At 44.6% G+C, this 27,771-nt stretch overlaps 1 protein-coding gene across 1 annotated transcript; it reads left to right on the forward strand.

Moving 5' to 3' along the window:
* Positions 1 to 1,231: 1,231 nt before the first annotated feature.
* On the forward strand, positions 1,232 to 27,570 carry anapc2 (anaphase promoting complex subunit 2). Its single transcript, XM_083649258.1, has 14 exons — positions 1,232 to 1,426; positions 2,117 to 2,366; positions 2,572 to 2,935; positions 5,842 to 5,974; positions 6,848 to 7,127; positions 9,781 to 9,900; positions 11,289 to 11,406; positions 12,267 to 12,445; positions 13,068 to 13,209; positions 15,795 to 15,870; positions 15,999 to 16,202; positions 20,363 to 20,495; positions 21,777 to 22,024; positions 27,274 to 27,570. The coding sequence occupies exons 1-14, from the start codon at positions 1,340 to 1,342 to the stop codon at positions 27,481 to 27,483; spliced, it is 2,544 nt and encodes an 847-aa protein (XP_083505384.1). The 5' UTR covers positions 1,232 to 1,339; the 3' UTR covers positions 27,484 to 27,570.
* Positions 27,571 to 27,771: the final 201 nt, after the last annotated feature.

Genomic DNA, 27,771 nt, shown 5'->3' on the forward strand with positions numbered 1-27,771 from the left:
TGAAAAGCTATTGAATTCCAGGGAACTCATGTCAGTATGTTTCTGTTTTTGATTGGGGGGGGGTAAAAAATGAATTGTTGCTGCTTATAAAAAGGTCTTATTAGATTATTCATAATGATACAGACAGGTGACAAATGAAAGAAAAAAGATAAATAAGTTGTCTTATTAAATTGTCACCTGTCGATATAAAAATTATGCAACTGAAATTGGTATTTAAATTGGGAGTGAGCTGAGCAATAAGGCTAGAAAAGATGATGCAATGCCATGTGTCAACAGTTGGAATACACATTCACAGCCCAAGAGCTCTGATAAAGTGACCAGTCTTGTACTCTAGAACAGAGGTTCTCAAATGTTTTTCAGCCAAGGACCCCTTACAAGATAGAAAATATACAGGGGACCCCCTCATTCTAATTGTGATTTTGGGCTAAGCTAATTAATGTTTCCATGGTAATGTGCTTGACTTTTAAATTGATAGGTTTGTTAGATTAGAATGTAATCCATGAATCATTTTAGATTTAAAGCATAACATATTTTCGTTGAACTATGAAGCTTTTGCAAAATATGTATATATTTTCCTGAAAACTTTTCAAGGACCCCCTTGCAAAGTGCCACGGACGCCTGGGGGTCTCCGAACCCCCATTTGAGAACCACTGCTCTAGAAGCACTACTGATGTTCTAGACACATTGAGACTAGCAGTATGTTTGTCCTCCATTTTATTCTTATATTATTTTAGGTTAGTTACATGTATGTACATTTATTTATGAAGAATATGCTAATACTGCTGTTGTCTGACATTCCCACTAGGGGGCGGTAATGACGCTTTAGATTTGCACTGCAGAGTGAGTGGAGACGGGTGTGACACACACACACAGAGTGAATGGATGGATGAATTAATGTATTTTTACATTGTATAATAGATTATATCAAATCGGTTGGGATTTGGTTAACTACTTCTTTTAGAAAAGCCCTGACTTAGAAAACTGACAAACTGACCAACCGCCATTTAAAACTTCAATGAAGAAGAACTAAAGAATCCCTAGATGGCAGTAATGCGCCATTTTGGACGAAAACCACCAAAGAAGGGATGGGAAGAGGAAGAAGCAGCGAACCCGCGATAACACAAGAGGGAGTGTTTTAAATTATAACAATGATTATAACTCTAAAGACAGAAGGAAATGTTTAAAAGAGACGGGAAACACATTTTAGAATGATATATTAATACCACAATGTCTGCGTATCCATAGACGTGTGCGGAATTACACGGCAACACAACCAACCCTGTGCAAATGTTTTAGCAGCAGTCATTTCTCCTCTTCGATATCTGGAGAAGAAATTCCAATGGAAGAAGAAAATGTGATGGAATCGTCGATGTCAACACCACAACAAGGCGTTTCTAATGCCTGGGAAACGGTGACTGCAGCTTTGGTGAGTAACGTCAGCAGGCCTCGTCGTCTAGCAGCAGCTAAATGATACATGCAATTCCACATGGAGCGCACCTCCACACCAAACTGTGTTCAAATATCTGTCGGCTTAATGTTTCCTTGCTTATTGGCAAAGGTTCATACCTGGTGGGACATGACTAACACGTGCACCAATTAATAGGGTCTTGTATTAAACCCGGCATATAGATGGTCCACCAAACAGCACTTTATTCTGATAAAACTGAGACTGCTCGCCAGCTCGCTCCGCGGTGTAACGTCAACAACGTCGTTTTGGAAACCTTCGGTGGAATACAGTTGTGGGGATTCGGAATGATGCGAACTCCAAAGTTTTGGATGTATACGGAAATGAAAGGCAACTCCATAATGACTTGGAAAACGTGCTAAAGTCATGTTCTACCGGGTGTCGATAATGGTAACCTCTTAAACGGCAAGTGTTTGAACAGTTTGGCTTGGCTTTCTCCGCTAAACAAGCGAATGGTGTCCACCAGTAGTAGTAGTAGTAGTAATAATAATAATAATTTAATTTGTATAGCACTTTTCATTTACCCAAAGTCGCTGACAGTAGGAGTCCACAAGACTCCTATGTTGACCCACCTTTGGATCAGTCCCATTCATTGTCAATGAATGCTGTTTATGTGGGAGTACTATGTCGTTGATCTCTGTTTTGCTTCAGGTGTCTCCTGGATCCTCGGTGTGTGAGGAGAGTCTCTGGGAGTCGCTGGCCCTGCTGAGGTGTCACGGCCTGGCCAGGTTCCTGGGCAGCTGGCTGCTGGAGTCGCTGCAGACGCGGCTGACCTCCTCTGTGGTCCCGGAGTTCTGGTCTGCACTCAAACAGCCAGAGAATGAAGTGGAGGAGCGAGACAGGGCCTGGGGGCTGCTCACTGCCTTTCAGACGCTGCTGGACAGACTGGAACCCTTCTTAGGCAAGTCATAAGATACGATAAGATGACGATCGTACCTACTGATGCCATATATTTACCATATGTTGAAAACAAAATATTGTGCTGGTCAGTGCTGATACTGTGGTGGACCGCTGCAAATGTTTCTATGTGTGGGAAACACTGTGTGTGATATTATTACCTGGTAGGGTAATATTTCACAACTCTACCCCGCTGTTCCTCTTTCTAGGCGGCCTGGAGAGGCTGGGAACGTGGCACGACGAGGGCCGTGGCGGGCTGTGCGGCCCTGGGGCCAGGGGCCTCCATGACAGGGCCTTCACCATCATTAGGGCCCTCCTCCTGTTCTCTCCCTCCCCTGTGCTCCGGGACAGAGTCTCTCCCTCCCCCGCGCTCCAGGACAGAGTCTCTCCCTCTCCCGTGCTCCAGGAGAGAGTGTTGGAGTTTTACAGTCGGACCTTCTCTGTCCACATGAACCACGAGGGGGAGGCCGAGGACGCGGCCGAGGGGGGCCTCTGTCCCGGCTGTGGGGTCTCAACACAGCAGTGCTGGTGTCAAGAGGCCCTGGAGCAACTGCAAGAACTCAGACACATACTGTGAGTGAATGAAACCCCCCCCCCCCCATATTTTATTTTGTAATTTTCAGAACATAGAAAACAAAAACAGGCTCAGACAAAAAAACAAAAACAAACAAAACGTACATATACCAACATTAATGTTACAACATGGCGCTACCAGCCGGCTGAAGGGGTATTTTATAGGCCTTAGAGTACCAATCAAATATTTTGGTAAATTTCACGACGTCGGATATGCCCCCAGACGTTCAGACATCGAGCACCAGAAGCCTCCGCCCCCCGGGCAAGACGAGAGTGTGACCCGCACGTCCCCTCTCTGAGTGCGGGGGGAAACTCTCCCTCACGTCGCTGCTACAAAAATGCATTTTTCTCTGCTTTCTGGGGACGGACGGGCGTTTTCAGTGAAGACTACCTACATTCAAGTGTCAATAACTAAAGAATGAAGGTAGAAACAAACTTTTTTTTTTCTAGGGAACTAGAGGATCTCTTCTTTCTTTTGAGATATTCTGTGTTTACATAGTCATAGAAGAACATATTGTGTGTGTCTTGGAAGATTAGTGAAAATGGTCAGAAACCTGGCAGGGAAAGCGTCAAGGACTGCATATTCAATCTTTGTTATTGTTTTTCTATATAGCTTTATCTTCTACTATTGATGTGTGATCGCCATGCTGCATACTTGCCAGGGTGGGAATTACATGGAGCCCATGAGGCCATGGCCTCCATTGCCCCTCCCTCTGGCCGTGATGCCCTGAGATCCCTAAGGCCATCTTGGCAGTGCCCTGCTACCAGCCTGCTACGACTACATTATAACACACGTTTCAGAAAAATCGCTCTTCACGATGTCAATAGAGCAATTGCCTTTGTGCCCTGGCATGTAGCCTTGTGCCCTAAAAAAAATGGTGTCGCCGAATGCCAGATGGCATTGCCCCTAAAATGACGAAATTCCCACCCTGATACTTGCACTAAGACAAATTCCTCGTTTGTAATCTGATTACTTACTGTGGCTATTACAGTGAATCCTGAATGTAGTATCAGCTAATATTGGTGGCAGTATTCATGCTTTCATCTGCAGTTAAAAACGAACGAAAACTACTTTTTTCTTTTGCCATTTGCACTCCCTTTGCAAAGAAAAAAATAACTTGGAACGAAACCCAGCATTGACACAAGATATGTGGTCTGTACTAGGCCTGCACGATATGAGGAAAATCTGCGATATGCGATAACATTGTTTAATATAGCGATGACGATACGACTTGCGATAAATAAACCAATATTAAAGTATGCATATTAGCTATACAGTTCCTATGTCTTTCTGCTTTAATAATGCTAACATAGACCCCAAACATAGCCTATGCCCACTGAATAAAGAAATGAAATACACACTGACTCTAGCTGAAACTACACACAGCGTGTTTGGGCTTTGGCAGAGGGGCGGAGCGCACTGTTGTAAAGGGAAAGGTGTACGCTGGATTTACAACACAAGACAAAATTATCAGATGCTGAGTGAGAATGCATGACGCATCATGTAAATAAAACCACTTTTGTTATTTATTGCGTTTCAGGCAGTCTTTGCCATGTGTTTATTGCGCATGTTCATATTGCGATGACGATGAAAATACGATGAATTGTGCAGCCCTAGTCTGTACTTGTTCATGATGTGATGGTTTTGTGTGTTTCAGGTCCAGGCTGCGTCTGTACTTGTTCATGATGCCATGGTTTTGTGTGTTTCAGGTCCAGGCTGCGTCTGTACTTGTTCATGATGCGATGGTTTTGTGTGTTTCAGGTCCAGGCTGCGTCTGTACTTGTTCATGATGCGATGGTTTTGTGTGTTTCAGGTCCAGGCTGCGTCTGTACTTGTTCATGATGCGATGGTTTTGTGTGTTTCAGGTCCAGGCTGCGTCTGTACTTGTTCATGATGCGATGGTTTTGTGTGTTTCAGGTCCAGGCTGCGTCTGTACTTGTTCATGATGCGATGGTTTTGTGTGTTTCAGGTCCAGGCTGCGTCTGTACTTGTTCATGATGCGATGGTTTTGTGTGTTTCAGGTCCAGGCTGCGTCTGTACTTGTTCATGATGCGATGGTTTTGTGTGTTTCAGGTCCAGGCTGCGTCTGTACTTGTTCATGATGCGATGGTTTTGTGTGTTTCAGGTCCAGGCTGCGGCTGTACTTGTTCATGATGCGATGGTTTTGTGTGTTTCAGGTCCAGGCTGCGGCTGTACTTGTTCATGATGCGGTGGTTTTGTGTGTTTCAGGTCCAGGCTGCGGCTGTACTTGTTCATGATGCGATGGTTTTGTGTGTTTCAGGTCCAGGCTGCGGCTGTACTTGTTCATGATGCGGTGGTTTTGTGTGTTTCAGGTCCAGGCTGCGTCTGTACTTGTTCATGATGTGATGGTTTTGTGTGTTTCAGGTCCAGGCTGCGTCTGTACTTGTTCATGATGCGGTGGTTTTGTGTGTTTCAGGTCCAGGCTGCGGCTGTACTTGTTCATGATGCGATGGTTTTGTGTGTTTCAGGTCCAGGCTGCGGCTGTACTTGTTCATGATGCGGTGGTTTTGTGTGTTTCAGGTCCAGGCTGCGTCTGTACTTGTTCATGATGTGATGGTTTTGTGTGTTTCAGGTCCAGGCTGCGTCTGTACTTGTTCATGATGCGATGGTTTTGTGTGTTTCAGGTCCAGGCTGCGTCTGTACTTGTTCATGATGCGGTGGTTTTGTGTGTTTCAGGTCCAGGCTGCGGCTGTACTTGTTCATGATGCGATGGTTTTGTGTGTTTCAGGTCCAGGCTGCGTCTGTACTTGTTCATGATGCGATGGTTTTGTGTGTTTCAGGTCCAGGCTGCGTCTGTACTTGTTCATGATGCGATGGTTTTGTGTGTTTCAGGTCCAGGCTGCGTCTGTACTTGTTCATGATGCGATGGTTTTGTGTGTTTCAGGTCCAGGCTGCGGCTGCTGGAGTGGGTCAGCTCCGAGGCCGTCACCTCCATCCTCCACAAGCTCATAGAGCAGCGCATGGAGCAGCACTGCAGGGGCGAGTACGAACGCTCCTTCCTGCTCCACTTCCAGGAGGTAAATAATAACAATAATAATAATAATTTACCAGCAGTACCCCTGGTTTGGAATCACTGCTATAGAGAACTGTTCTAAAAGGGCTCTGCTATGTTACAAACCTATCAGTGCACCTACTGTATGTTTCTGGTCTATGTTACAAACCTATCAGTGCACCTACTGTATGTTTCTGACACCTACTGTATGTTTCTGGCCGATATTGAAATATCTACTATTATTACTGCTAAATCCAATGAAATTGTCTCCTTAGGATTAGGGAAGCACGATACTGGATACTTTTTTTTTACCATATCCGCGATATCTTCCAAATCTTTTGGCTGATACGGATATATGCGCACATTTGTATCACCTAATTTCAGAGAAGATCAAGTCTCTCCTGTAGTGGAATTATTATTATGCCTACTCTTATGATGATGGCCCACTGGCAGATGCAGACATAAATACAATGCTTTCAAAATGGACACATTCACTGGGCGAAATAAGAAAACGACTTTGGCGTCGAGCGTTTAGTTAAGCATGGAGCATGTGGGCATAATTAAAGCATGTTAACGGCCTGTCATCGGCAGAAATGTTTGTGCTGGCACGATGCCCATATTTAATTTGAAAGCCTTGATCAGCCGATACTGATGATGATGCTGTATCACCGTGCTACTTAGAATCAATTCAAGTGGAACACTTCCTGTATCGACAGTATAGAATTGATCGGCTCTACAATAAGGCTGTGATATCTGAGTTTTAATCAAGTTAAATACCGTTTTTTGAATCTGAAAAACTATATTTTTGCAGATGAGTTTCTTGCTCCTCTGCCTTCTCACTTTACGGTAATACTCTTGCATATTGTGGCAATAAAACTGATTGTGATTGTGAAACCAGTGGCTGGAGCTGGTGTTGGGCTGGCTAAACAGAGTGTTTGGGAGTGAGGCAAACGGAGGTTGTCCAGCCCCAGGTCCCATTCTGCAGCCAGGCCAGCCAGCCCCAGGTCCCATTCTGCAGCCAGGCCCAGGTTCCAGCCTGCAGCCAGCCCCAGGTTCCAGCCTGCAGCCTGGCCAGCCAGCCAGCACCGTCCTGCAGCAGTGGAGATGCCACATGCACCAGTTCTTCTGCCGCATCTACGTTAACATGAGGATCGAAGAGCTATTCAGCATCATCAGAGGTGTGTTTGTGTGTGAGAGACACATTCTACTTATGAATGGCCATGTTTACATGTTTACATGTTTACATGTTGACATGCCATAGTAACCTAGCTATTATAGAGTACCGCAGGAATGAGTCCGGAAAACCCGACTTCCGGCTCTTACGTGTAAAAGTCAATGGCATTTCTGTGGCAAGGTCTGTGGTTAACACAAGTTTATGAAACAGCAAAGTTTGTGTTCAGCAAGATCATCGTCACAAATGAGGACCACTTTTATGACTTTGGAAGCGTTTTCTCAAAATGGCGTTAAAACACCTGCACCTACTGGATTGTTAAAGCTACATAGTAATAATGGATTCATTCTCATAAATATATATATATATCATTGAATGAATCGGCCGGACGAGGGACATGGGGAGTGATGATTGGTTGGCGTCATTCTAGCAAAAATAATATTAATAATCAAATATTATTGTTTTTAATTCAAATGTCGGCATTATGAACGGTTATTCGAATTTCCGAAGATTCGAGTACAGCCCTACCACAGAGACCTTATTTCATGAATTTACCCGAAACCCCCATACAAAAAACCCATGGACTTTTACACGTAAGCGCCGGAAGTGCAGGGACTTGTGGTATGATCTATTGGTCATCGTCTGGTTCAAGTTACAACCATAGACCGTATACAAATATGGATGTAGCCTCCGTGACGTGACCCATTGGTTTGTGAAGCCAGGAGTTTTGCATTGTGACCGTCGCCATCTTGGTTATTTGGCGCCAGAAGCAACTAGCACACAGACCACAGAGCCACAGCGCCGCCTGCTATTGGCCCGTGACTAGGGATGGGTATTGTTTGGATTTTATCGATACCGGTACTGCTTATCGATATCGATACTTATCAATACTCTTATCGATACTACGATACTTATCTTCCAGACTCTGTTGTGTGATTCAACGGCACGATATTCGGCCTCATATCATCAAAAATGTTTTCTTCCAAATATACTAACTGATCTTTTAAATCTTTTAAACCTGTCGCAAGTTTAGCGACAGGACAGGAGTGTAAACAACACACATCTTCAAACGTATTCGCCTGGTGCCGCTTCGCCATCATTAGGGGACGGTAAAAAAAAGAAGGAATAATGACAAATAAAATACCGATAGCAGCACTGAATGTCCAGGACCTTATTGATACTCCGGTACCGACCAGTCAGGAAGCGGTACCGATTTAATACCGGTCCACGGTACCCATCCTTGTCAGTTATGCCCCAAAACATTGTCTGCTTTATCATCTAGCATAATTGACATCATGCTGTATTGAAGAAGACCTGAGCTCCCTCACAGTCCACCAGCTTTACCTGCATCATGTCCTTTGTGTCTCACAATCCACCAGCTTTACCTGCATCATGTCCTTTGTGTCTCACAATCCACCAGCTTTACCTGCATCATGTCCTTTGTGCCTCACAGTCCACCAGCTTTACCTGCATCATGTCCTTTGTGCCTCACAGTCCACCAGCTTTACCTGCATCATGTCCTTTGTGTCGGCCACAACATGGATGATGCAGGCTGCTGGAGCTGTATGTGAGAAAGAACACCATTGCAATATAGCTTACATTACGTCACCCTCTTAAAATAATGGCCTAAGTTGGCCTCACTTTTTCAAGTTTAATCTTAAGCTTAATTAAGTCGGTTAATCGGTTAATACAATTTTTATTCTGTGAAGTTCTTAACGGCAATTCATCGACTTAAGGCCTAAACATGGTCGTCCGTCCGCCTCGAATTGGAGCCGTCTCGCCGTCTGCCGGCGCCAGCTAGCCCTACATGCTCGGACGCCACTACGCCCTCCCTCCCTCCCTCCTGTGGAAGCTCCGTGTGAAAATGGCGGAGATTGTGTGCCAGGCAGTCTGAATGAAATTGAATGTAACGTTCCCAATTCTATGTATTAAATTCTAAAAAACGACCCTCAACATTTGGGAAGGCTAAGCCACACAACTAGTTCGTTATAATCTAACATCATGCGTTGAAAGGCGACTTTACGACGAAGAGCCAAGGCAACAGCCAATCACAACTCTCCTGCAGCTGACGTCACGCACGTATTGTCGCCGTGAAGTCACATTTTCGAGCAGCCCCCGTCAGCCGACGGCGGCCCCTCCCCGTAGGACGGCGCTCCACCCGCCGTCCTACGGGGAGGGCGGGGCGAGGCTCTGATGGACGACCATGTTTAGGCCTTAACGGTTAATCATTAACATCCCTAGTCAAGTGAGAAGTAGGGTCATTTTCCCATTGACTTCTATACAACCAGACTTCTTTTTGGAGCTGCCCCTGCAGCCCATTAGGCCTGCATTGGCTTCATTTTTCTGAACCAGAGGTTGCCCCTTCATTACAATGAAAGGAAGCTAGCTAGCTTGTTAGGTAGCTAGCTTGTTAGCTTGTTAGGTAGCTAGCTTGTTGGGCTTGTTTACCAATTTAACAAGTGGCAAACAATATTTTGTATACATCTTACCCATGTTTTTCATAATCAGAGTATGAGCTTCCAAAGTTATTTTAACCCAGTTATGTTTACATGGGTCAACCAAAACCGGGTTGAGTAACGGGATTAAGAGCAGAAATGTCCGTCATGTAAACAACACACCCACTTATCTGTTGGTTTGCTTCTTCTTCTCATCTCTTTCAGATTTCCCAGAGTCCAAAGCAGCCATTGAGGATCTGAAGTTTTGTCTTGAAAGAACAAACCAGAGACAACAGCTTCTTACCTCGCTGAAATCAGCTTTTGAGAGTCGTCTGTTGCACCCTGGTTAGTTGGCCTATGGAACAGTATTTTGTGTCCATATGAACCACACTGTGTATAGGAAGCTAGGAAGTACATGACGAGTCACGAGTGACTATTGCGTGAAGAAGCTTTGCTGTAGTCGGGCAGGAGAGATTCTCCAGGAAAGCTTTGGACATACAAATGTTTCACTTTGATGTTCTTGATCAGTGTTGGGCAAGTAAAGGGCTCATTATACTCGAGCGAGGCTCCACGAGGCGGAGCTCCGCGAGTCACGTACGGACCTCGCGCTGGGGCAGATGCTTTTATACTCCCAATGGCAGCCAAGTGATCAGCATTTTACATTGTACAGCCCGTGAAAAGTCGCAATGAAACGCTATTATGTGCAGTACTGAGTGCGCTTTCACTCTCAAACGACCGTATTCAAGGTTCAAGGTTTCTTTATTAGTACCCGAGGGTAAAATAGTTATAGTATATCAGCACATGAATGAATCCCCAAACTTGTTTTTACTGAATAGCCGTTTCAGTTCTCAGCCCTGATAGCCTACTATGTGCTGCTTTCAATCTCTCTCAATCATGCTCTCAACACAACACATTTACTTGTTGAAATGACTAAAAACGAACCGTTGCAAATCAAAGTGTAGCCTACCACATGGGTCAAGAAATGTGGTGAAAACACAGCTCAGTGTTCAGGGCTCAGTGGCTCGAAAGCGTCCATGTTTGGAGAGAAGCCGTGCGGAGGTCGCACTGCTAGAAAAATCTTCAGGTATGCGGTGGGCGGCCTACGGGGGTCGCGCCCAACACATTGACGTCATTTGACACTCGCGCCCCTCGCTCCTCCCCCGCGCCCTTCGCGGCACGGCGAGCGTAAAACAAGCTTTACTCACGAAATGTAATTAGTTAGTTATTACTCCTGTCAAAAGTAAGAAAATTACTTTACTCAATAATTCATATCAAAAGTAATTACCGTAGTTACGTTACCCCAAGAACCCAGCCTTACAGGAGGAGTCAACATTCAAAGCAAACTGCATACTTTTTATTTATTTGCCTACCTAGTACAAGGACAAAAAACGAATGGCGTTCTGGCAACGCAGTAGTGTCACATAGCCAGAGCTGTTGCCACACTTCCTTTGAGCACTATGCCAGGCCAGCGCTGGAGAAAAGAATGCAGTAACTTGAAGTTACTTGGATTAGTAACTGCAATATAATAACTTTTTGGAAATTGTAATCCCTTACAGCACTAGTTACTGGGAAAAGTAATATATTACAGTAATAATATTACTGCCCAACACTGTTCTTGATTATGTCTTTCCACCATGGTACATCATGTAATAGTACTGTAAAGGTATTTATATAGTGATAAGAGATAGTAGTAGGAAATGAATTAATTCTGATGTTGTTCCATCCAACTTCAGGCGTTCACACGTCTGACATCCTCACGGTTTACATCTCGGCCATTAAGGCCCTCAGAGAGCTGGATGCATCCATGGTCATCCTGCAAGTCGCCTGCCAACCGATCCGCAAGTACCTCAGGTGTGTGTTGTGACCTTTTTTATTTTTTTAACCTAACTTATACCATATGATAAAGTTAGATTTTCATTCATACAGTACCTATCTAAACGAAACTTGGCCATGGAGTTTGTTATACAGGTTTCCCACAGTTGGCCATGGAGTTTGTTATACAGGTTTCCCACAGGTCCATGAAAGTTTGAATTTGAGGAAAAAAAACCAAGGCATTGAAAACTTTTAAATAGTAGGGCTGTCAAAGAATATTCTATATTCAAATATAAATTCGAATCTAAAAATTAAAAGAATGTTAGAATATGAAAATAAAAATTTGATTTTATTATTACTAGGCATCTCGTGCGCTACGCGCACTCGATTCCTAGGCCCGCCCTGCAGCTCGCCGAGCTGACCAGCTTGCATTACGCAGCTCGGCTGCTGCGCGGCCTCGACCACAGCTCGGCTGCTGCGTGGCCTCGCCTGCCCTATTGGCAGGCGCCTATGCCATCATCAGTGCCTATGACATCATCAGGGATGTCATAAGATGATTTGCTCTTATGACATCACTGTCAATGTAAAAACTGTTGTAAAAAATGGGGGGGGGATCCAAGTGTTGTTGTAACAGTAGTTAACCTTGTTCTGTGTCTCAAACTATGCTGTCCTTTAATTTGAAGGAATTGGGCCTGGAAAGTCCTGGAGAAGTAATTGAATTTGATGTCTAAGAATGTGTGGTTCTGATGAAGGTCTCATGACCGAAACGTCATTATATCAAATGCATTGCAGTGTGCGGACTTCACTTCTTTTGATAAGAATGTGTGGTAACCCTGATTATGCCAATGGACCAGTATACTCTGAGCTTTGCTAAAGCGGCTGTAACATGTTGTGTTTAGGACCCGGGAGGACACGGTGAGGCAGATCGTAGCCGGTCTGACCGGAGACGCAGAGGGGTGCAGCGACCTGGCCAGCGAGCTGTCCCGAGCCGCCCCGGTCACACTGGAGATGCAAGACAGTGACGAGGAGGGCAGCAACCCAGAGGAGTGGACCCCAGACCCCACCGACGCCGTCACCGGTCACTAAGAAAATGTTTCATCTTGAATTTAGATTCTGAAATACGTTTTTTTTTTTGCCTGTCCTCCCCCGAAAACGACTCCTTACGTTGTTTGTACAAGCAGCTTTTACGACCTGTAGTAACTTCTCAAAATTAAGCGAGCTCTAGCGATCGTGTAAATAACAACAGTCTGCTCTTTAAATAGCATGGTGGAAAGTAAAGGTGTTGGGTTTCAAATTAACTGACAGTTTCAAATCAACCAACATTTTCAAATGAACGTTGGAAGCTCGATGGTCCTGTAGGCCATTTTAGAAGGGTGGGAACAAATGAACTATGTGGTCGTATGGGTTGCAGGACTTGTTGGTTAACTATGTGGTCGTATGGGTTGCATGACTTTTTGTTTTTTTCTTATCGCAGTGTTCTTCAAGCACCAAAGTTAAGGCACTCCATTCCTCTATACGTAGCTGTACACTATGAAGCTAAATCAGTAAAAAAAAAAAATCTACAAATCACGTCTAGTTTTTTTGAGTTTGTTTTACATGTCTTTAGTTTTAGTTTGTTTTACATGTCTTTAGTTTTAGTTTGTTTTACATGTCTTTAGTTAAGTGGAATCTAACATGTTCCTCTCTGTGTTTTCTGTCAGACAAAACAGGCTCTAAACGTCGTTCATCAGACATCATCAGCCTGCTGGTCAGCATCTATGGCAGCAAGGAGATCTTCATAGACGAGTACAGGACGGTGCTGGCTGATAGACTGCTGCACCAGCTCAACTATAACACTGCCAGGTACAACACTGCCAAACTCCTCTCACTTAAGCCCATGGCACACCAATCAAACATTCTACAACAAACACAGATGTTTGTTTTGGTGTGCCATGGCTGTCTGTCCTTGTTTGGAGATGTTTACATGTTCAATCCTTTAGCCCGTGGCCACATCAATCAAACATCATGGATAATATTGGTGTACCATGGGCTCTAGGATCCAGGTTTTGTCTAGCCTGGTATATCCAGCCCCTTTGAGTCACAGTTTTCAGCACTCTTCCACGATTCATAAGATCTTAAAGTTAAGATTGTGTTCATCTCATTGCAAATTGGAAGTGTGCTGAAAACTGTGATTCATAGGGGCTGGATACCAGGCTAGGTTTAGTTCTGACCCGGTTCCCTATATCGGTTTCAATAAGTTTTACTGTTAGAAAATGGCTCTTTCTTTAAAAACAAAACAATAAATGATCATGATGTAGATTTGTTGTACGGTAATACTAGCTGAACAATCAATGTGTTACTCAAATCTAAACGCTTTAAAAAAAGCATTCTAACACAGCCAGGAGGAGCAGTCCCAAACACAAAACTGTGAATCTGGTTCAATCCATTGACCTAAATCTTGATTTACTCTTACTGTAATCATGATTGCTTGTGTCTGCATTATAGATCCTCTCAGTCCATATTTCTGTTGGAGGTACTGAGGTAGTTCACTGGAATAAAGGTTGCTACTGTGCCAGAACATGCAGTTTCCTAAACTGTTCAATTTCTTATGTAGTTTTGAGTTATGAATTTTTTGGGTTCAGAATAATATCATCCATTGACATCATGACTTGCATTCTCTGAAATAATGTACAGTACAATAGCATTATTTGAGAGCAAAAACAAAACTTATTTTGCGGAGTAGCAACACGTTTCAGTAGAATTCCACTTGAAGAGAACAATGTTTAGTCTTGTTCATGTGTCTCTGTGCTTTCAGGGAGATTCGTAATGTGGAGCTGCTGAAGTTAACAATGTTTAGTCTTGTTCATGTGTCTCTGTGCTTTCAGGGAGATTCGTAATGTGGAGGTTTAGTCTTGTTCATGTGTCTCTGTGCTTTCAGGGAGATTCGTAATGTGGAGCTGCTGAAGTTAACAATGTTTAGTCTTGTTCATGTGTCTCTGTGCTTTCAGAAAGATTCGTAATGTGGAGGTTTAGTCTTGTTCATGTGTCTCTGTGCTTTCAGGGAGATTCGTAATGTGGAGCTGCTGAAGTTGATGTTTAGTCTTGTTCATGTGTCTCTGTGCTTTCAGGGAGATTCGTAATGTGGAGCTGCTGAAGTTAATGTTTAGTCTTGTTCATGTGTCTCTGTGCTTTCAGGGAGATTCGTAATGTGGAGCTGCTGAAGTTAATGTTTAGTCTTGTTCATGTGTCTCTGTGCTTTCAGGGAGATTCGTAATGTGGAGCTGCTGAAGATGTTTAGTCTTGTTCATGTGTCTCTGTGCTTTCAGGGAGATTCGTAATGTGGAGCTGCTGAAGTTAATGTTTAGTCTTGTTCATGTGTCTCTGTGCTTTCAGGGAGATTCGTAATGTGGAGCTGCTGAAGTTAATGTTTAGTCTTGTTCATGTGTCTCTGTGCTTTCAGGGAGATTCGTAATGTGGAGCTGCTGAAGTTTGTTCATGTGTCTCTGTGCTTTCAGGGAGATTCGTAATGTGGAGCTGCTGAAGTTTGTTCATGTGTCTCTGTGCTTTCAGGGAGATTCGTAATGTGGAGCTGCTGAAGTTTGTTCATGTGTCTCTGTGCTTTCAGGGAGATTCGTAATGTTTAGTGTTGTTCATGTGTCTCTGTGCTTTCAGGGAGATTCGTAATGTGGAGCTGCTGAAGTTGTTCATGTGTCTCTGTGCTTTCAGGGAGATTCGTAATGTGGAGCTGCTGAAGATAACAATGTTTAGTCTTGTTCATGTGTCTCTGTGCTTTCAGGGAGATTCGTAATGTGGAGCTGCTGAAGTTGTTTAGTCTTGTTCATGTGTCTCTGTGCTTTCAGGGAGATTCGTAATGTGGAGCTGCTGAAGTTGTTTAGTCTTGTTCATGTGTCTCTGTGCTTTCAGGGAGATTCGTAATGTGGAGCTGCTGAAGTTGTTTAGTCTTGTTCATGTGTCTCTGTGCTTTCAGGGAGATTCATAATGTGGAGCTGCTGAAGTTGTTTAGTCTTGTTCATGTGTCTCTGTGCTTTCAGGGAGATTCGTAATGTGGAGCTGCTGAAGTTCATGTTTAGTCTTGTTCATGTGTCTCTGTGCTTGTAGGGAGATTCGTAATGTGGAGCTGCTGAAGTTCATGTTTAGTCTTGTTCATGTGTCTCTGTGCTTTCAGGGAGATTCGTAATGTGGAGCTGCTGAAGTTCATGTTTAGTCTTGTTCATGTGTCTCTGTGCTTGTAGGGAGATTCGTAATGTGGAGCTGCTGAAGTTCATGTTTAGTCTTGTTCATGTGTCTCTGTGCTTTCAGGGAGATTCGTAATGTGGAGCTGCTGAAGATGTTTAGTCTTGTTCATGTGTCTCTGTGCTTTCAGGGAGATTCGTAATGTGGAGCTGCTGAAGATGTTTAGTGTTGTTCATGTGTCTCTGTGCTTTCAGGGAGATTCGTAATGTGGAGCTGCTGAAGTTGAGGTTCGGGGAGTCTCATATGCATTACTGCGAAGTCATGCTGAAGGTAAACACATTTTCACATCATGTTTTTAGGCTCGTCGCCTCAAAGCAATTCAGCGTCGATCCCATGAAAATGTGTGTGAACTATACATATATTCTTCCTCCTGTCGTGTGACGTCTCTACCTGTGCAGGACATGGCAGACTCCCGTAGGATCAACAGTAATATCCGTGAGGAGGAGTCTCGTCTGGGGGAGGAGGAGCAGCCCCCCCTGGCTCTGTCCTCCATGATCCTCTCCTCTGAGTTCTGGCCCCAGCTGAAGGAGGAGAAGCTGGAGCTCCCTCCACTGGTCTGCCAGGCCATGGAGGCCTACACACACCGCTACGAGAAACTCAAGGTGACGTTTACCTACACACACCGCTACGAGAAACTCAAGGTGACGTTTACCTACACACACCGCTACGAGAAACTCAAGGTGACGTTTACCTACACACACCACTATGAGAAACTCTCAAGGTGACGTTTACCTACACACACCACTATGAGAAACTCAAGGTTTACCTACACACACCACTATGAGAAACTCAAGGTGATGTTTACCTACACACACCACTATGAGAAACTCAAGGTTTACCTACACACACCACTATGAGAAACTCTCAAGGTGACGTTTACCTACACACACCACTATGAGAAACTCAAGGTTTACCTACACACACCACTATGAGAAACTCAAGGTGACGTTTACCTACACACACCACTATGAGAAACTCTCAAGGTGACGTTTACCTACACACACCACTATGAGAAACTCAAGGTGACGTTTACCTACACACACCACTATGAGAAACTCAAGGTGATGTTTACCTACACACACCACTATGAGAAACTCTCAAGGTGACGTTTACCTACACACACCACTGAGAAACTCAAGGTTTACCTACACACACCACTATGAGAAACTCAAGGTGACGTTTACCTACACACACCACTATGAGAAACTCAAGGTGACGTTTACCTACACACACCACTATGAGAAACTCAAGGTGATGTTTACCTACACACACCACTATGAGAAACTCAAGGTTTACCTACACACACCACTATGAGAAACTCAAGGTGACGTTTACCTACACACACCACTATGAGAAACTCAAGGTGACGTTTACCTACACACACCACTATGAGAAACTCAAGGTGATGTTTACCTACACACACCACTATGAGAAACTCTCAAGGTGACGTTTACCTACACACACCACTGAGAAACTCAAGGTTTACCTACACACACCACTATGAGAAACTCTCAAGGTGACGTTTACCTACACACACCACTGAGAAACTCAAGGTTTACTTACACACACCACTATGAGAAACTCAAGGTGACGTTTACCTACACACACCACTATGAGAAACTCAAGGTGATGTTTACCTACACACACCACTATGAGAAACTCAAGGTGACGTTTACCTACACACACCACTATGAGAAACTCTCAAGGTGACGTTTACCTACACACACCACTGAGAAACTCAAGGTTTACCTACACACACCACTATGAGAAACTCAAGGTTTACCTACACACACCACTATGAGAAACTCAAGGTGACGTTTACCTACACACACCACTGAGAAACTCAAGGTTTACCTACACACACCACTATGAGAAACTCAAGGTGACGTTTACCTACACACACCACTATGAGAAACTCTCAAGGTGATGTTTACCTACACACACCACTATGAGAAACTCAAGGTGATGTTTACCTACACACACCACTATGAGAAACTCTCAAGGTGACGTTTACCTACACACACCACTATGAGAAACTCAAGGTGACGTTTACTTACACACACCACTATGAGAAACTCAAGGTGACGTTTACCTACACACACCACTATGAGAAACTCAAGGTGACGTTTACCTACACACACCACTATGAGAAACTCAAGGTTTACCTACACACACCACTATGAGAAACTCAAGGTTTACCTACACACACCACTATGAGAAGCTCAAGGTGACATTTACCTACTGTACACACACCGCTATGAGAAACTCAAGGTGATGTTTACCTACACACACCGCTATGAGAAACTCAAGGTTTACCTACACACACCACTGAGAAACTCAAGGTTTACCTACACACACCACTATGAGAAACTCAAGGTGACGTTTACCTACACACACCACTATGATAAACTCAAGGTGACGTTTACCTACACACACCACTATGAGAAACTCAAGGTGACGTTTACCTACACACACCACTATGAGAAACTCAAGGTTTACCTACACACACCACTATGAGAAACTCAAGGTTTACCTACACACACCACTATGAGAAACTCAAGGTGACGTTTACCTACACACACCACTATGAGAAACTCAAGGTTTACCTACACACACCACTATGAGAAACTCAAGGTGACGTTTACCTACACACACCACTATGAGAAACTCAAGGTTTACCTACACACACCACTATGAGAAACTCAAGGTGACGTTTACCTACACACACCACTATGATAAACTCAAGGTGATGTTTACCTACTGTACACACACCACTATGATAAACTCAAGGTGATGTTTACCTACACACACCGCTATGAGAAACTCAAGGTTTACCTACACACACCACTATGAGAAACTCAAGGTTTACCTACACACACCACTATGAGAAACTCAAGGTTTACCTACACACACCACTATAGCCCTTTTCCCACATGCGCTTTGTACCGCAAACTGACCGGTACGTGGTCTAATGCCTGCATGTGAGAAAGGCGCCGTGCCGGTATAAGCGCGACCCCGTCGTCCCCGACATTTCACCAGTTTCCAGCCAGTCAGAAGAGCGGTAAGCCGTGACAGACAGAAAGGTGAGAAAGGGGTCCAGTCATTTTCCGCTATCAGTGCACACAGTAGACAGTCCAACACCAAATACACAGCTGATTGTTCGATATTCCCCTGGTGTTGCGTACCACCAAAGGACTATTGCCAGTCGCAAACGCGCTTCCAGTGGTTTTTGCCACCGGGTGATCTTGCGTGCGGGTCGGACCAGACTCAGCACGTAATACCGGGACATGCGAAAATGACGCTTCCATTCCACGTCGTCAAAATTGTTCAGAGCATCTTCCCAAAATAAATTCCCTCCTGGTCTCTCTCGCTTCCAGACGGCTCTAGTCTCACGCAGCAGCGCAGAGGTACATAACACTGTCATGATCTGTCACCGGTTTAGTCTATCTTCATATTCTGCGCGACACTCTCATGGGCGAGGTGTACACACGTTGCTTAATGTTCCAGTGGGCATAATCTAATCATTAGCGCACATTAAAGCAAACTGGCGAAATGATCTTGTGATAATAAGAGCAGTAGCCTATGTCAGCTTCATGTGTGTGTGTGCTGATTTTCCCCTCTCCTCTGCTCGCTCTCTGGCCACAGTCCGTCCTCCTCCTTCAGTCACAGCCCGACAGGGACTAAGCAACGTTGCCGACAGCCAAGGCAAGCCCGGACACATCAAATGAAGCCAGTCTGTAATAAATTGCTTCAACGCGACGCAGGTGAATGGATAAACAAGCAAACTTATTTCACCATTCGGAGTTTTGCCGACACGTCACTCCCCACCCGCTCTGCAGTGCCGCCCCCCCCCCCCCCCCCACATACAGGCAATTTCGCTGATAGATTCCCACATGCCAGAGGAGAGGTGTGAAGGGAAATGTCCGATATTGACTTACAGGTAATTTTCCGGTACGCATGTGGGAAAACGGCTTAAGAGAAACTCAAGGTTTACCTACACACACCACTATGAGAAACTCAAGGTGACGTTTACCTACTGTACACACACCACTATGATAAACTCAAGGTGATGTTTACCTACACACACCGCTATGAGAAACTCAAGGTTTACCTACACACACACCACTATGAGAAACTCAAGGTTTACCTACACACACCACTATGAGAAACTCAAGGTTTACCTACACACACCACTATGAGAAACTCAAGGTTTACCTACACACACCACTATGAGAAACTCAAGGTGACGTTTACCTACACGCACCACTATGAGAAACTCAAGGTGACGTTTACCTACACACACCACTATGAGAAACTCAAGGTGATGTTTACCTACACGCACCACTATGAGAAACTCAAGGTGACGTTTACCTACACACACCAGTATGAGAAACTCAAGGTGACGTTTACCTACACACACCACTATGAGAAACTCAAGGTGATGTTTACCTACACACACCACTATGAGAAACTCAAGGTGATGTTTACCTACACACACCACTATGAGAAACTCAAGGTGATGTTTACCTAAGTTCTTCTTTGTTGTGTTGTGAGGTATCTTTAAACTTTTTTTCATCCAGAGAAAGTGATCTGAATGTGATACACACATTTTCACTTGGAGCTGCCCAGTACAGGTACAGTCTTGGCGGCTGCTGCTCCCATATTCTTTTTTATTATTTTCCGTGTGGGAGGATCACGCTATGACTGGACTATATAGGAAGCCTAAGTAACAGAGGTGGTCTGCTCTCTCCGGTGTCCCCAGGCCATGAGGACCCTGAGCTGGAAGCCCCACCTGGGTTCAGTCACCCTGGATGTGGTGCTGGAGGACCGGGTGCTCAGCAACCTCACCGTCTCCCCCATCCACGCCGCCATCATCCTGCACTTCCAGGACAAAAGTAGGTCTTTTTACTTCAAACACATTGGATCATCATGTAGACCCCCTCCGGTACATTCTCAGAAAAGATGAGCACTTTCAACTTCAGCACTGGTTTGTCCCTATCAAACTGAAATAGCATTGAATACTGTGTCCAGGATATGAACATAATAACATCATATCATAGCATTGAATACTGTGTCCAGGATATGAACATAATAACATCATATCATAGCATTGAATACTGTGTCCAGGATATGAACATAATATCATAGCATTGAATACTGTGTCCAGGATATGAACATAATATCATAGCATTGAATACTGTATCCACTGTCCAGGATATGAACATAATATAATAGATTTCCCTGACCCCAGTATGGGGCCACAAGCAAAAAGAGAGAGAAGAAGTTGGGAAACCCCTGAATTAGACAGACAAGAGAACAGGGGGTACAATGACCAGCCAGGTGAGTCCTATTCAGAAGGCAATACAGACAGGTTGTTAAAATATAGAATGAAAGGTTGCCATTTCTTAGTGAAATGATCATTATATCCTTTAACCCATTGATACCTGATGCAGCATTTGCGTGTATATCCCTCATTTGTGTGTGTATCCCTTTAAGACCGGTCTTAAAGGGATACACACACAAATGCTGCATCAGGTATCAATGGGCTAAGCCAGACCTGGGGATTATGCGGCCCGGGGGCCCTCATGATGGTTCAGCCTGGCCCAGGACGTCTAACACAAACCACACCCTTTTACTGATGAAGTCACAAACGTGTCACAATGGGGCGTTTTGCTACAGGAGGAAATGGGAGATCTCTGTGAGGAAAACAGAGAGAGAAGGTCAACACTGCCCATGTGCTGATATTACCCAGATTATTAATGATACAAAGTGGGTTTATTGGTAAAGCCATCCCTTAAAGCATATTTTATTGATATATCGATTTATTGTCCACCCCTACTCTGAAGGCCACTCGTCCTCAAGTCAGTGGTATATTTGATAACTACTTCACACGTCGTTCAAACGGCGCACAGTTTTAACACCGTCACTCTCTCCACTCTTGGGAACTTTTTCTAAACTTCAGACTTGCCCCAAAGCTCTGTCAGTGTGATACACGGGTCGTTGTCTTTTACTCTGGGCTGCAACGCTGTCTTCCCCGAATCCGTCTCCGACGCCATTGTTGTTAGAATTTTAGCATAACTTACCCCAAAATATTTTTTTAAATTTCCTACACTGCTGGGTGTCATGTTGCTGTGTCAGGTCTGTCTCTCAAGCTGGGTGTCATGTTGCTGTGTCAGGTCGCTGGACGCTGGAGGAGCTGAGCGTGACGCTGGGGGTCCCTAAGGAGACGGTGCACAGGAAGTTGGGCCTGTGGCAGCAGCAGGGCGTGCTGCGCGAAGAAGCGGCCGGACGCTTCTCCGTCCTGGAGACCGCCTCGTCCTCCAGAGAGAGGCTGGAGAGGAGCAGCCTCATGCTGCTCGACAGCGACGAGGAAGGGGACTCCAACACCACCACCCAGTCAGAGCAGAGGGAGGAGAAACTGCAGGTGCCCACGGCATACACACTAACACAAACAACTAGGGATACGCCATATTGGATTTCTTTTGGGCCGATATTTTCCAGCTCTTTTGGCCGATTGCCGCCTAATTTCAGAGAACATAAAGTCTGTGTATGAAACACAAGCAACGGACTGATATATTAGGTAGCATTTATAGTAGGAAGTTGTCATTTTTAAGTTTGAGGCTGTCTGAATCTGAAACAGGTAGGAGACATTATTTGCAACCTTTCTAGGCACCTATTTTTGGCACGTTTTCAAGTAAGCAGGTTATGCAATGGCAACACAAATTGAACCTTATGACGAACAGCATCCCATCTAGAAATGTACATGGTCTGCTCTACACATGATATACAGTAACACGACATATAATTATTTGGTCTTCTCTAGCGCCACATAGTGGACACAGGAAGTAACATGCAACTCCTTTGTGCAGTGTCCAAAATGCATGGAAATTCAGAGTTGTGTCGCCCGGGCACTGTTCAGCAAAACCCGGATGTGCACAAAGGAGCGGCGGCCCGCCCACCACTTCATTGCATTGAATGCACCAGTCCAACATGTACATAAGAGCGTTTTGGCGTTGTTGGAATGTGTATTTGGTGACTTAGCGGGGGTAGACTCGCCAGTCGTGTGGAGGACCACCAGTCATTTGTGCTAAGCTAACTAGCAGGAGGGGCGCATTGCTACTTTGTACTAACCTGACGCTGCCAGATGGACGGTTTAGCTCCACATTACGTTTCACTAAACCAGTCGATCTGGGAATGCAGTAACCCGACCCGCTGACGGAGGCGGGCACTTTTTCCAAGCTACTTGGCAGGTGATTGGATGACCCATCTGTCTATCACCGCTGGTGCGTGTTAACTTCAACCAATCAGATCGCCATGCCTCTGACGTCACGTTTGCGACCGGAGGAAGGTGCCTGTGCCTGATCTCCGTGGTAGTCTATCATTGATTGAGTCCTCACCGTCGTAAAGTCGCCTTCGAAGCATGACGTTCGATTATAACAAACTAGTTGTGTGGCTTAGCCTTCCCAAATGTTGAGGGTCGTTTTTTTAGAATTTAATACATAGAATTGGGAACGTTACATGTAATTTCATTCAGACTGCGTGTCACTTCCGCAGCGGCAGCCATGTTGACGAGTGAAAAGAACTACAAACACCATGTACCCACTACTTGCCCAGACGAGCCTAAGCCCGCCTAAGGCTGCCGCTGATTCGTGGAGCCGGCCATGGTTCGACCAATCATCTTAACTGCCTGTGCATGACAAGATGGATTACATCGAGAGAATCTCTTTTGATCTCGCGAGGTTATCCATCTTGCAAGCAAGGTTAACTTTGTACTGCACGCACAGAGAAGAGAAGGGCATCTATCTTCTCATATCGGGAATATGGCGAATCTCCCAAAATGTTGGCGTGTTCCTTTAAGAATTTAGCCAAGCATGTAGCATTTGGGCATAATTAAAGCGTCATTTTATCGGGCTGTCATATCGGTAGAAATGTTCATTTCGGGACGATGCCGATATTTCATTTTATAGCCTTTATCGGCCAACACCGATGATGTGCCAATATCATCGTGCAACCCTACAAATAACAAATGTGGGCGGGTCTTGTAAGCGAAGTGCTGTGGTTGAAGATCGCCTCGCCCCTTCATCGCTGCATGGGCTCAAAAGTTGCTCATCCCGGTTGCGACTCTTCTCGTCCCTGGCTCCCCCTCCACCTCTTCAGGCTACACCTGGACCCTTCTTGAACTAACAAGTGAAGGTCTATGGGTCATTGTCGTAGACCAAATACTGTAACACAGGGGCACCACAAGGCTCCACACCTTCACCAATCCTCTTCATACTGTACACCAATGACTGCAGGAAAGTATTCCCCAATAACTATATTTTCAAATTTGCAGATGATACAGTTATCCTGAGCCTCCTCCACAAAGACACAGATCCCTCCGTGTACCACAAGGAGATAGACACATTTGTCACATGGTGCGACACCAACCAGCTAATTTTAAACACCACCAAAACACAGGAAATAATCTTCGACCCAAGGCAAGTAAGCAGCCATGAGCCAGTGGTCATCAAAAATCAGGTAATAATCCAGGTGTCCTCATATAAATATTAAGGTGTGCACATTGACAACCTTCTCTGCTGGAAAACACATATTGACAAACTGTGCAACAAACTGCAGCAGAGGCTCTATTTTCTAAGACGTCTGAGGCTGTATGGCGTGAGCAGCCAGATCATGCTGCTGTTCTACCGAGCGACCCTAGAGAGCGTGATCAGATTCAGACTAACAGCATGGTTTGGCAACCTTACTGTTCAACTGAAAAGCAGGCTGGCCAGCATGCACAAGGCGGCCATGAAAATAATAGGTAAGAAAGAGTATGAGCCAATAGAAAAACTCTATGAGCACTGAGCAGGCAGTAATCAAACAAGCTAAACAAATCACTGCAGACCCAAAACATCCCCTCTTCTCTGAATATGAATCTCTGCCATCAGGCAGGAGATTCCGGGTGCCAAAGTGCAGCACAAACCGCTTGAAGCTCTCTTTTGTCCCGGCCTCCATCAAGTTGCTGAACACCAAACCCTGAGCCTCCATGTTGTCATTGTAATTGTCCTGTTACTATGTGGTGGTGATGTTTGTTTACTGTATTCTTTATTTTCTGTCTGTTGAAGCCCTACACAGCCTACTATGTTAATGCTTCCTTGTATTGTCTGTATTGTTATCTACGAAGCAACAGTGTATGACAAATTTCCCCCAGAGGACAAATAAAGTATAAAAGAGAGTAGAGCGCGCACATCCAGTCAAAATTGCAGGTGCAGGACAAGGGGTCAAACAAAAACACGACCTTCTGAAGAAGGTCGTGTTCTTCTGAAGAAGGTCGTGTGAGACCGAAACGTCGAGAAATAAATCTATCCGTCTGGGAGACATCTTGTTCAGCAGTGTGCAGACTCTACTCTTTTTCTACAAATAAAGTATAACATAACATAACATAACATAACCATCCCTCTAAAAAAAACAATAATAATGCAACTTATTCATTCAAGTATTGCCAAATGCTACTTATTCCTTTTAAAAGGTCTTGGTTGATGCAGACTGTGTTGCACAGTTCATTTGTCAACTGTTGACAAAATGTACTACTATTGTAAGTTGCTTTGGATAAAAGCGTCGGCTAAATGACATAATGTTGATTTGTTTATTATTTGTTTATTAAATGGATCCACATTAGCTGCCGCCTAGACGACAGCTAGTCTTCCTGGGGTCCAAGACAAAACGCCCATTACATGACGACACGCAATAATTAAAATACAAAAACACAAAGGAAAATAACAGAAGAAAGTATAAAAAGCAAATCTAAGCTAAGACCGACAATAGCATGGTCAGCTAGCCCTCTAGCCCAGTGGTTCTCAAATGGGGGTCCGACCGTTCGTGGCACTTTACCAGGGGGTCCGCGAAAAGTTTTCAGGAAAATGAAAATAAAAACTTTTTGTGTGTGCAAAAGCTTCATAGTTCAAACAAAATATGTTTATGCTTTAAATCTAAAATGGTTCATGGATTACATTCTAATCTGACAAACCTATCAATTTAAATGTCAAGCACGTTACCGTGGAAACAACTAAGCTTAGCCCAAAATCACAAATCAGAATGAGGGGGTATATTTTCTATCTTGTACGGGGGCCTTGGCTGAAAAACATTTGAGAACCTCGGCTCTAGCCGACCAATAGCCAAAATATTAATATATGTACCGTGCAACTCTCTACACTTTAGAAAACAAACATAGAAGTAAAAGTGATGTGACAAACAGTATTGTGTGTGTGTGTGTGTGTGAGTGTGAGCTGGTGTGTAAAGTGTAGAATAGATGTATGTGATCTTAGCATCCTTTTAGAACCAACCCTCCCTTTGATAGAACAAATGTTGCATGGTAGACAATTCCAAGAGTCTATGGACCTGTATATACCTGTATACGGTTTTCTTCATGTAGTTTGTTTTAGGTCTGGGTAAAGTCATCTGACCACCACTCGCCCATCTGGTGGAGTGTGTATGAATACTTGAACTATAAATGATGTTGTTGAAAATAAATGTAGGAGTTTGAGTTTGAATAACTCTGTGGAAAAAATAGAAGTAGGTTGGCCTTTAGCCTTTTCGCAACACTAAGCCATGTAAGACGTATGCATGTCAGCTACGCTAGACCTAGGGGAGCACCGCAGGACCAGCCTAGCTGCCTTGTTTTGTGCTACTTGTAACTTCCCTAGTAGACCTTTAGGTCGCTTTCACATATAAGCTGGTGGACTCGGTGGGATTCGGGGGGGGAAGTAGCAACATTGTTTCGATTTTCATTTGGTCTGGTTCACTTTCACACAGCAATTTGTCACAAGCACCAAACTTTCTGAACAATGTCACGTGGTCGAAACAGTCACTCGTCTATTGGACAGAATAGAGAAGGGAAATCTTGCCTCGCTGGGGGTTGACTGAACAACAAAAGTGAATCCGCGAAACACAAACCATGGAGCAACACCACCTGTGATATTGGGATTTCTGGTATTTACTTTGATGTTACTATCAAATAAATATTGCAGAAGAATGTGCCCAATATGAGCAGCAGATGAGGCAGCGAGCTGTTGAACATTTCATTCTGCAGATGAGACGAGCGAGGCAGTACCAAAGGAGAAGGCGAGCCCTGTTGAGAGACAACGACGTGGTGGTGGTGTTGTTGTTATGACAACGTACGTCATGCGGCGCGCACACGTGTACTGTACACGTGTGCACGCCGCACTGTTTGTTTTGCTTTCTTCTACCACCTTCTACTCATGATGCACTTGCGCTTCCTATTATTTGCTCTTGTGTTTAGTCCAAGTTGCTTTCACACCACAAACGAACCGTGCCAGGGTTCACTTGGAAGCAAACCAAGACCTACGTTGTCAGAGTTCACTTTTGTTTGTTCCGCACCAGAGTTTGTTTGCGCTTTCACACCACCCCAAACGAAGCGGACTATCCGAGGAAACAAACTCTGGCACGTTTAAAGCGGACCAAACAGCTTATATTAGATGCAGATGACCATACCACAGAGCAATAGTCCAAATAACACAGAACTAATGAACAAACAATTTGGCAAAGTAATAATGGTGTAACAAATGATGCACAATTTCTAGTAATGGCAACTGCTCTACCCATTTTAGCAAAACCACCCTGTTGATGTGCTCGGACCACGACAATGAACTGATGTAATGTTTGTTTTCTGTGCAGTTGTTCTGGGCCTACATCCAGGCCATGCTGACCAACCTGGACAGCATGACGCTGGAGCGCATCCACTCCATGCTCAGGATGTTTGTGGCCACGGGGCCCGTCGTCACGGAGATGGACATCAACGAGCTGGAGGCCTTCCTGCAGAGGAAGGTGAGAGAGCACCAGCTGATTGTCTCCACAGGGGTCTACAGACTCCCCAAGTCCATCTGACCACAGAGGTCTACAGACTCCCCAAGTCCATCTGACCACAGAGGTCTACAGACTCCCCAAGTCCATCTGACCACAGAGGTCTACAGACTCCCCAAGTCCATCTGACCACAGAGGTCTACAGACTCCCCAAGTCCATCTGACCACAGAGATCTACTGACTCCCCAAGTCCATCTGACCACAGAGGTCTACAGACTCCCCAAGTCCATCTGACCACAGAGGTCTACAGACTCCCCAAGTCCATCTGACACACAAAGGTCTACAGACTCCCCAAGTCCATCTGACCACAGA

The sequence above is a fragment of the Poromitra crassiceps genome, assembly GCF_964638095.1.
Source record: "Poromitra crassiceps genome assembly, chromosome: 13".
Classification (NCBI taxonomy): Eukaryota; Metazoa; Chordata; class Actinopteri; order Beryciformes; family Melamphaidae; genus Poromitra; species Poromitra crassiceps.

What these genes read in the sequence shown, in the direction of transcription:
- anapc2 (XM_083649258.1), top strand. Translation starts at nt 1,340, where the DNA reads ATGGAAGAAGAAAATGTGATGGAATCGTCGATGTCAACACCACAACAA. An exon ending in TCCTGCTCCACTTCCAGGAG is followed by an intron (nt 5,975 to 6,847) that starts GTAAATAATAAC and finishes TTGTGAAACCAG; the next exon opens with TGGCTGGAGCTGGTGTTGGG. An exon ending in GAGTCGTCTGTTGCACCCTG is followed by an intron (nt 9,901 to 11,288) that starts GTTAGTTGGCCT and finishes ATCCAACTTCAG; the next exon opens with GCGTTCACACGTCTGACATC.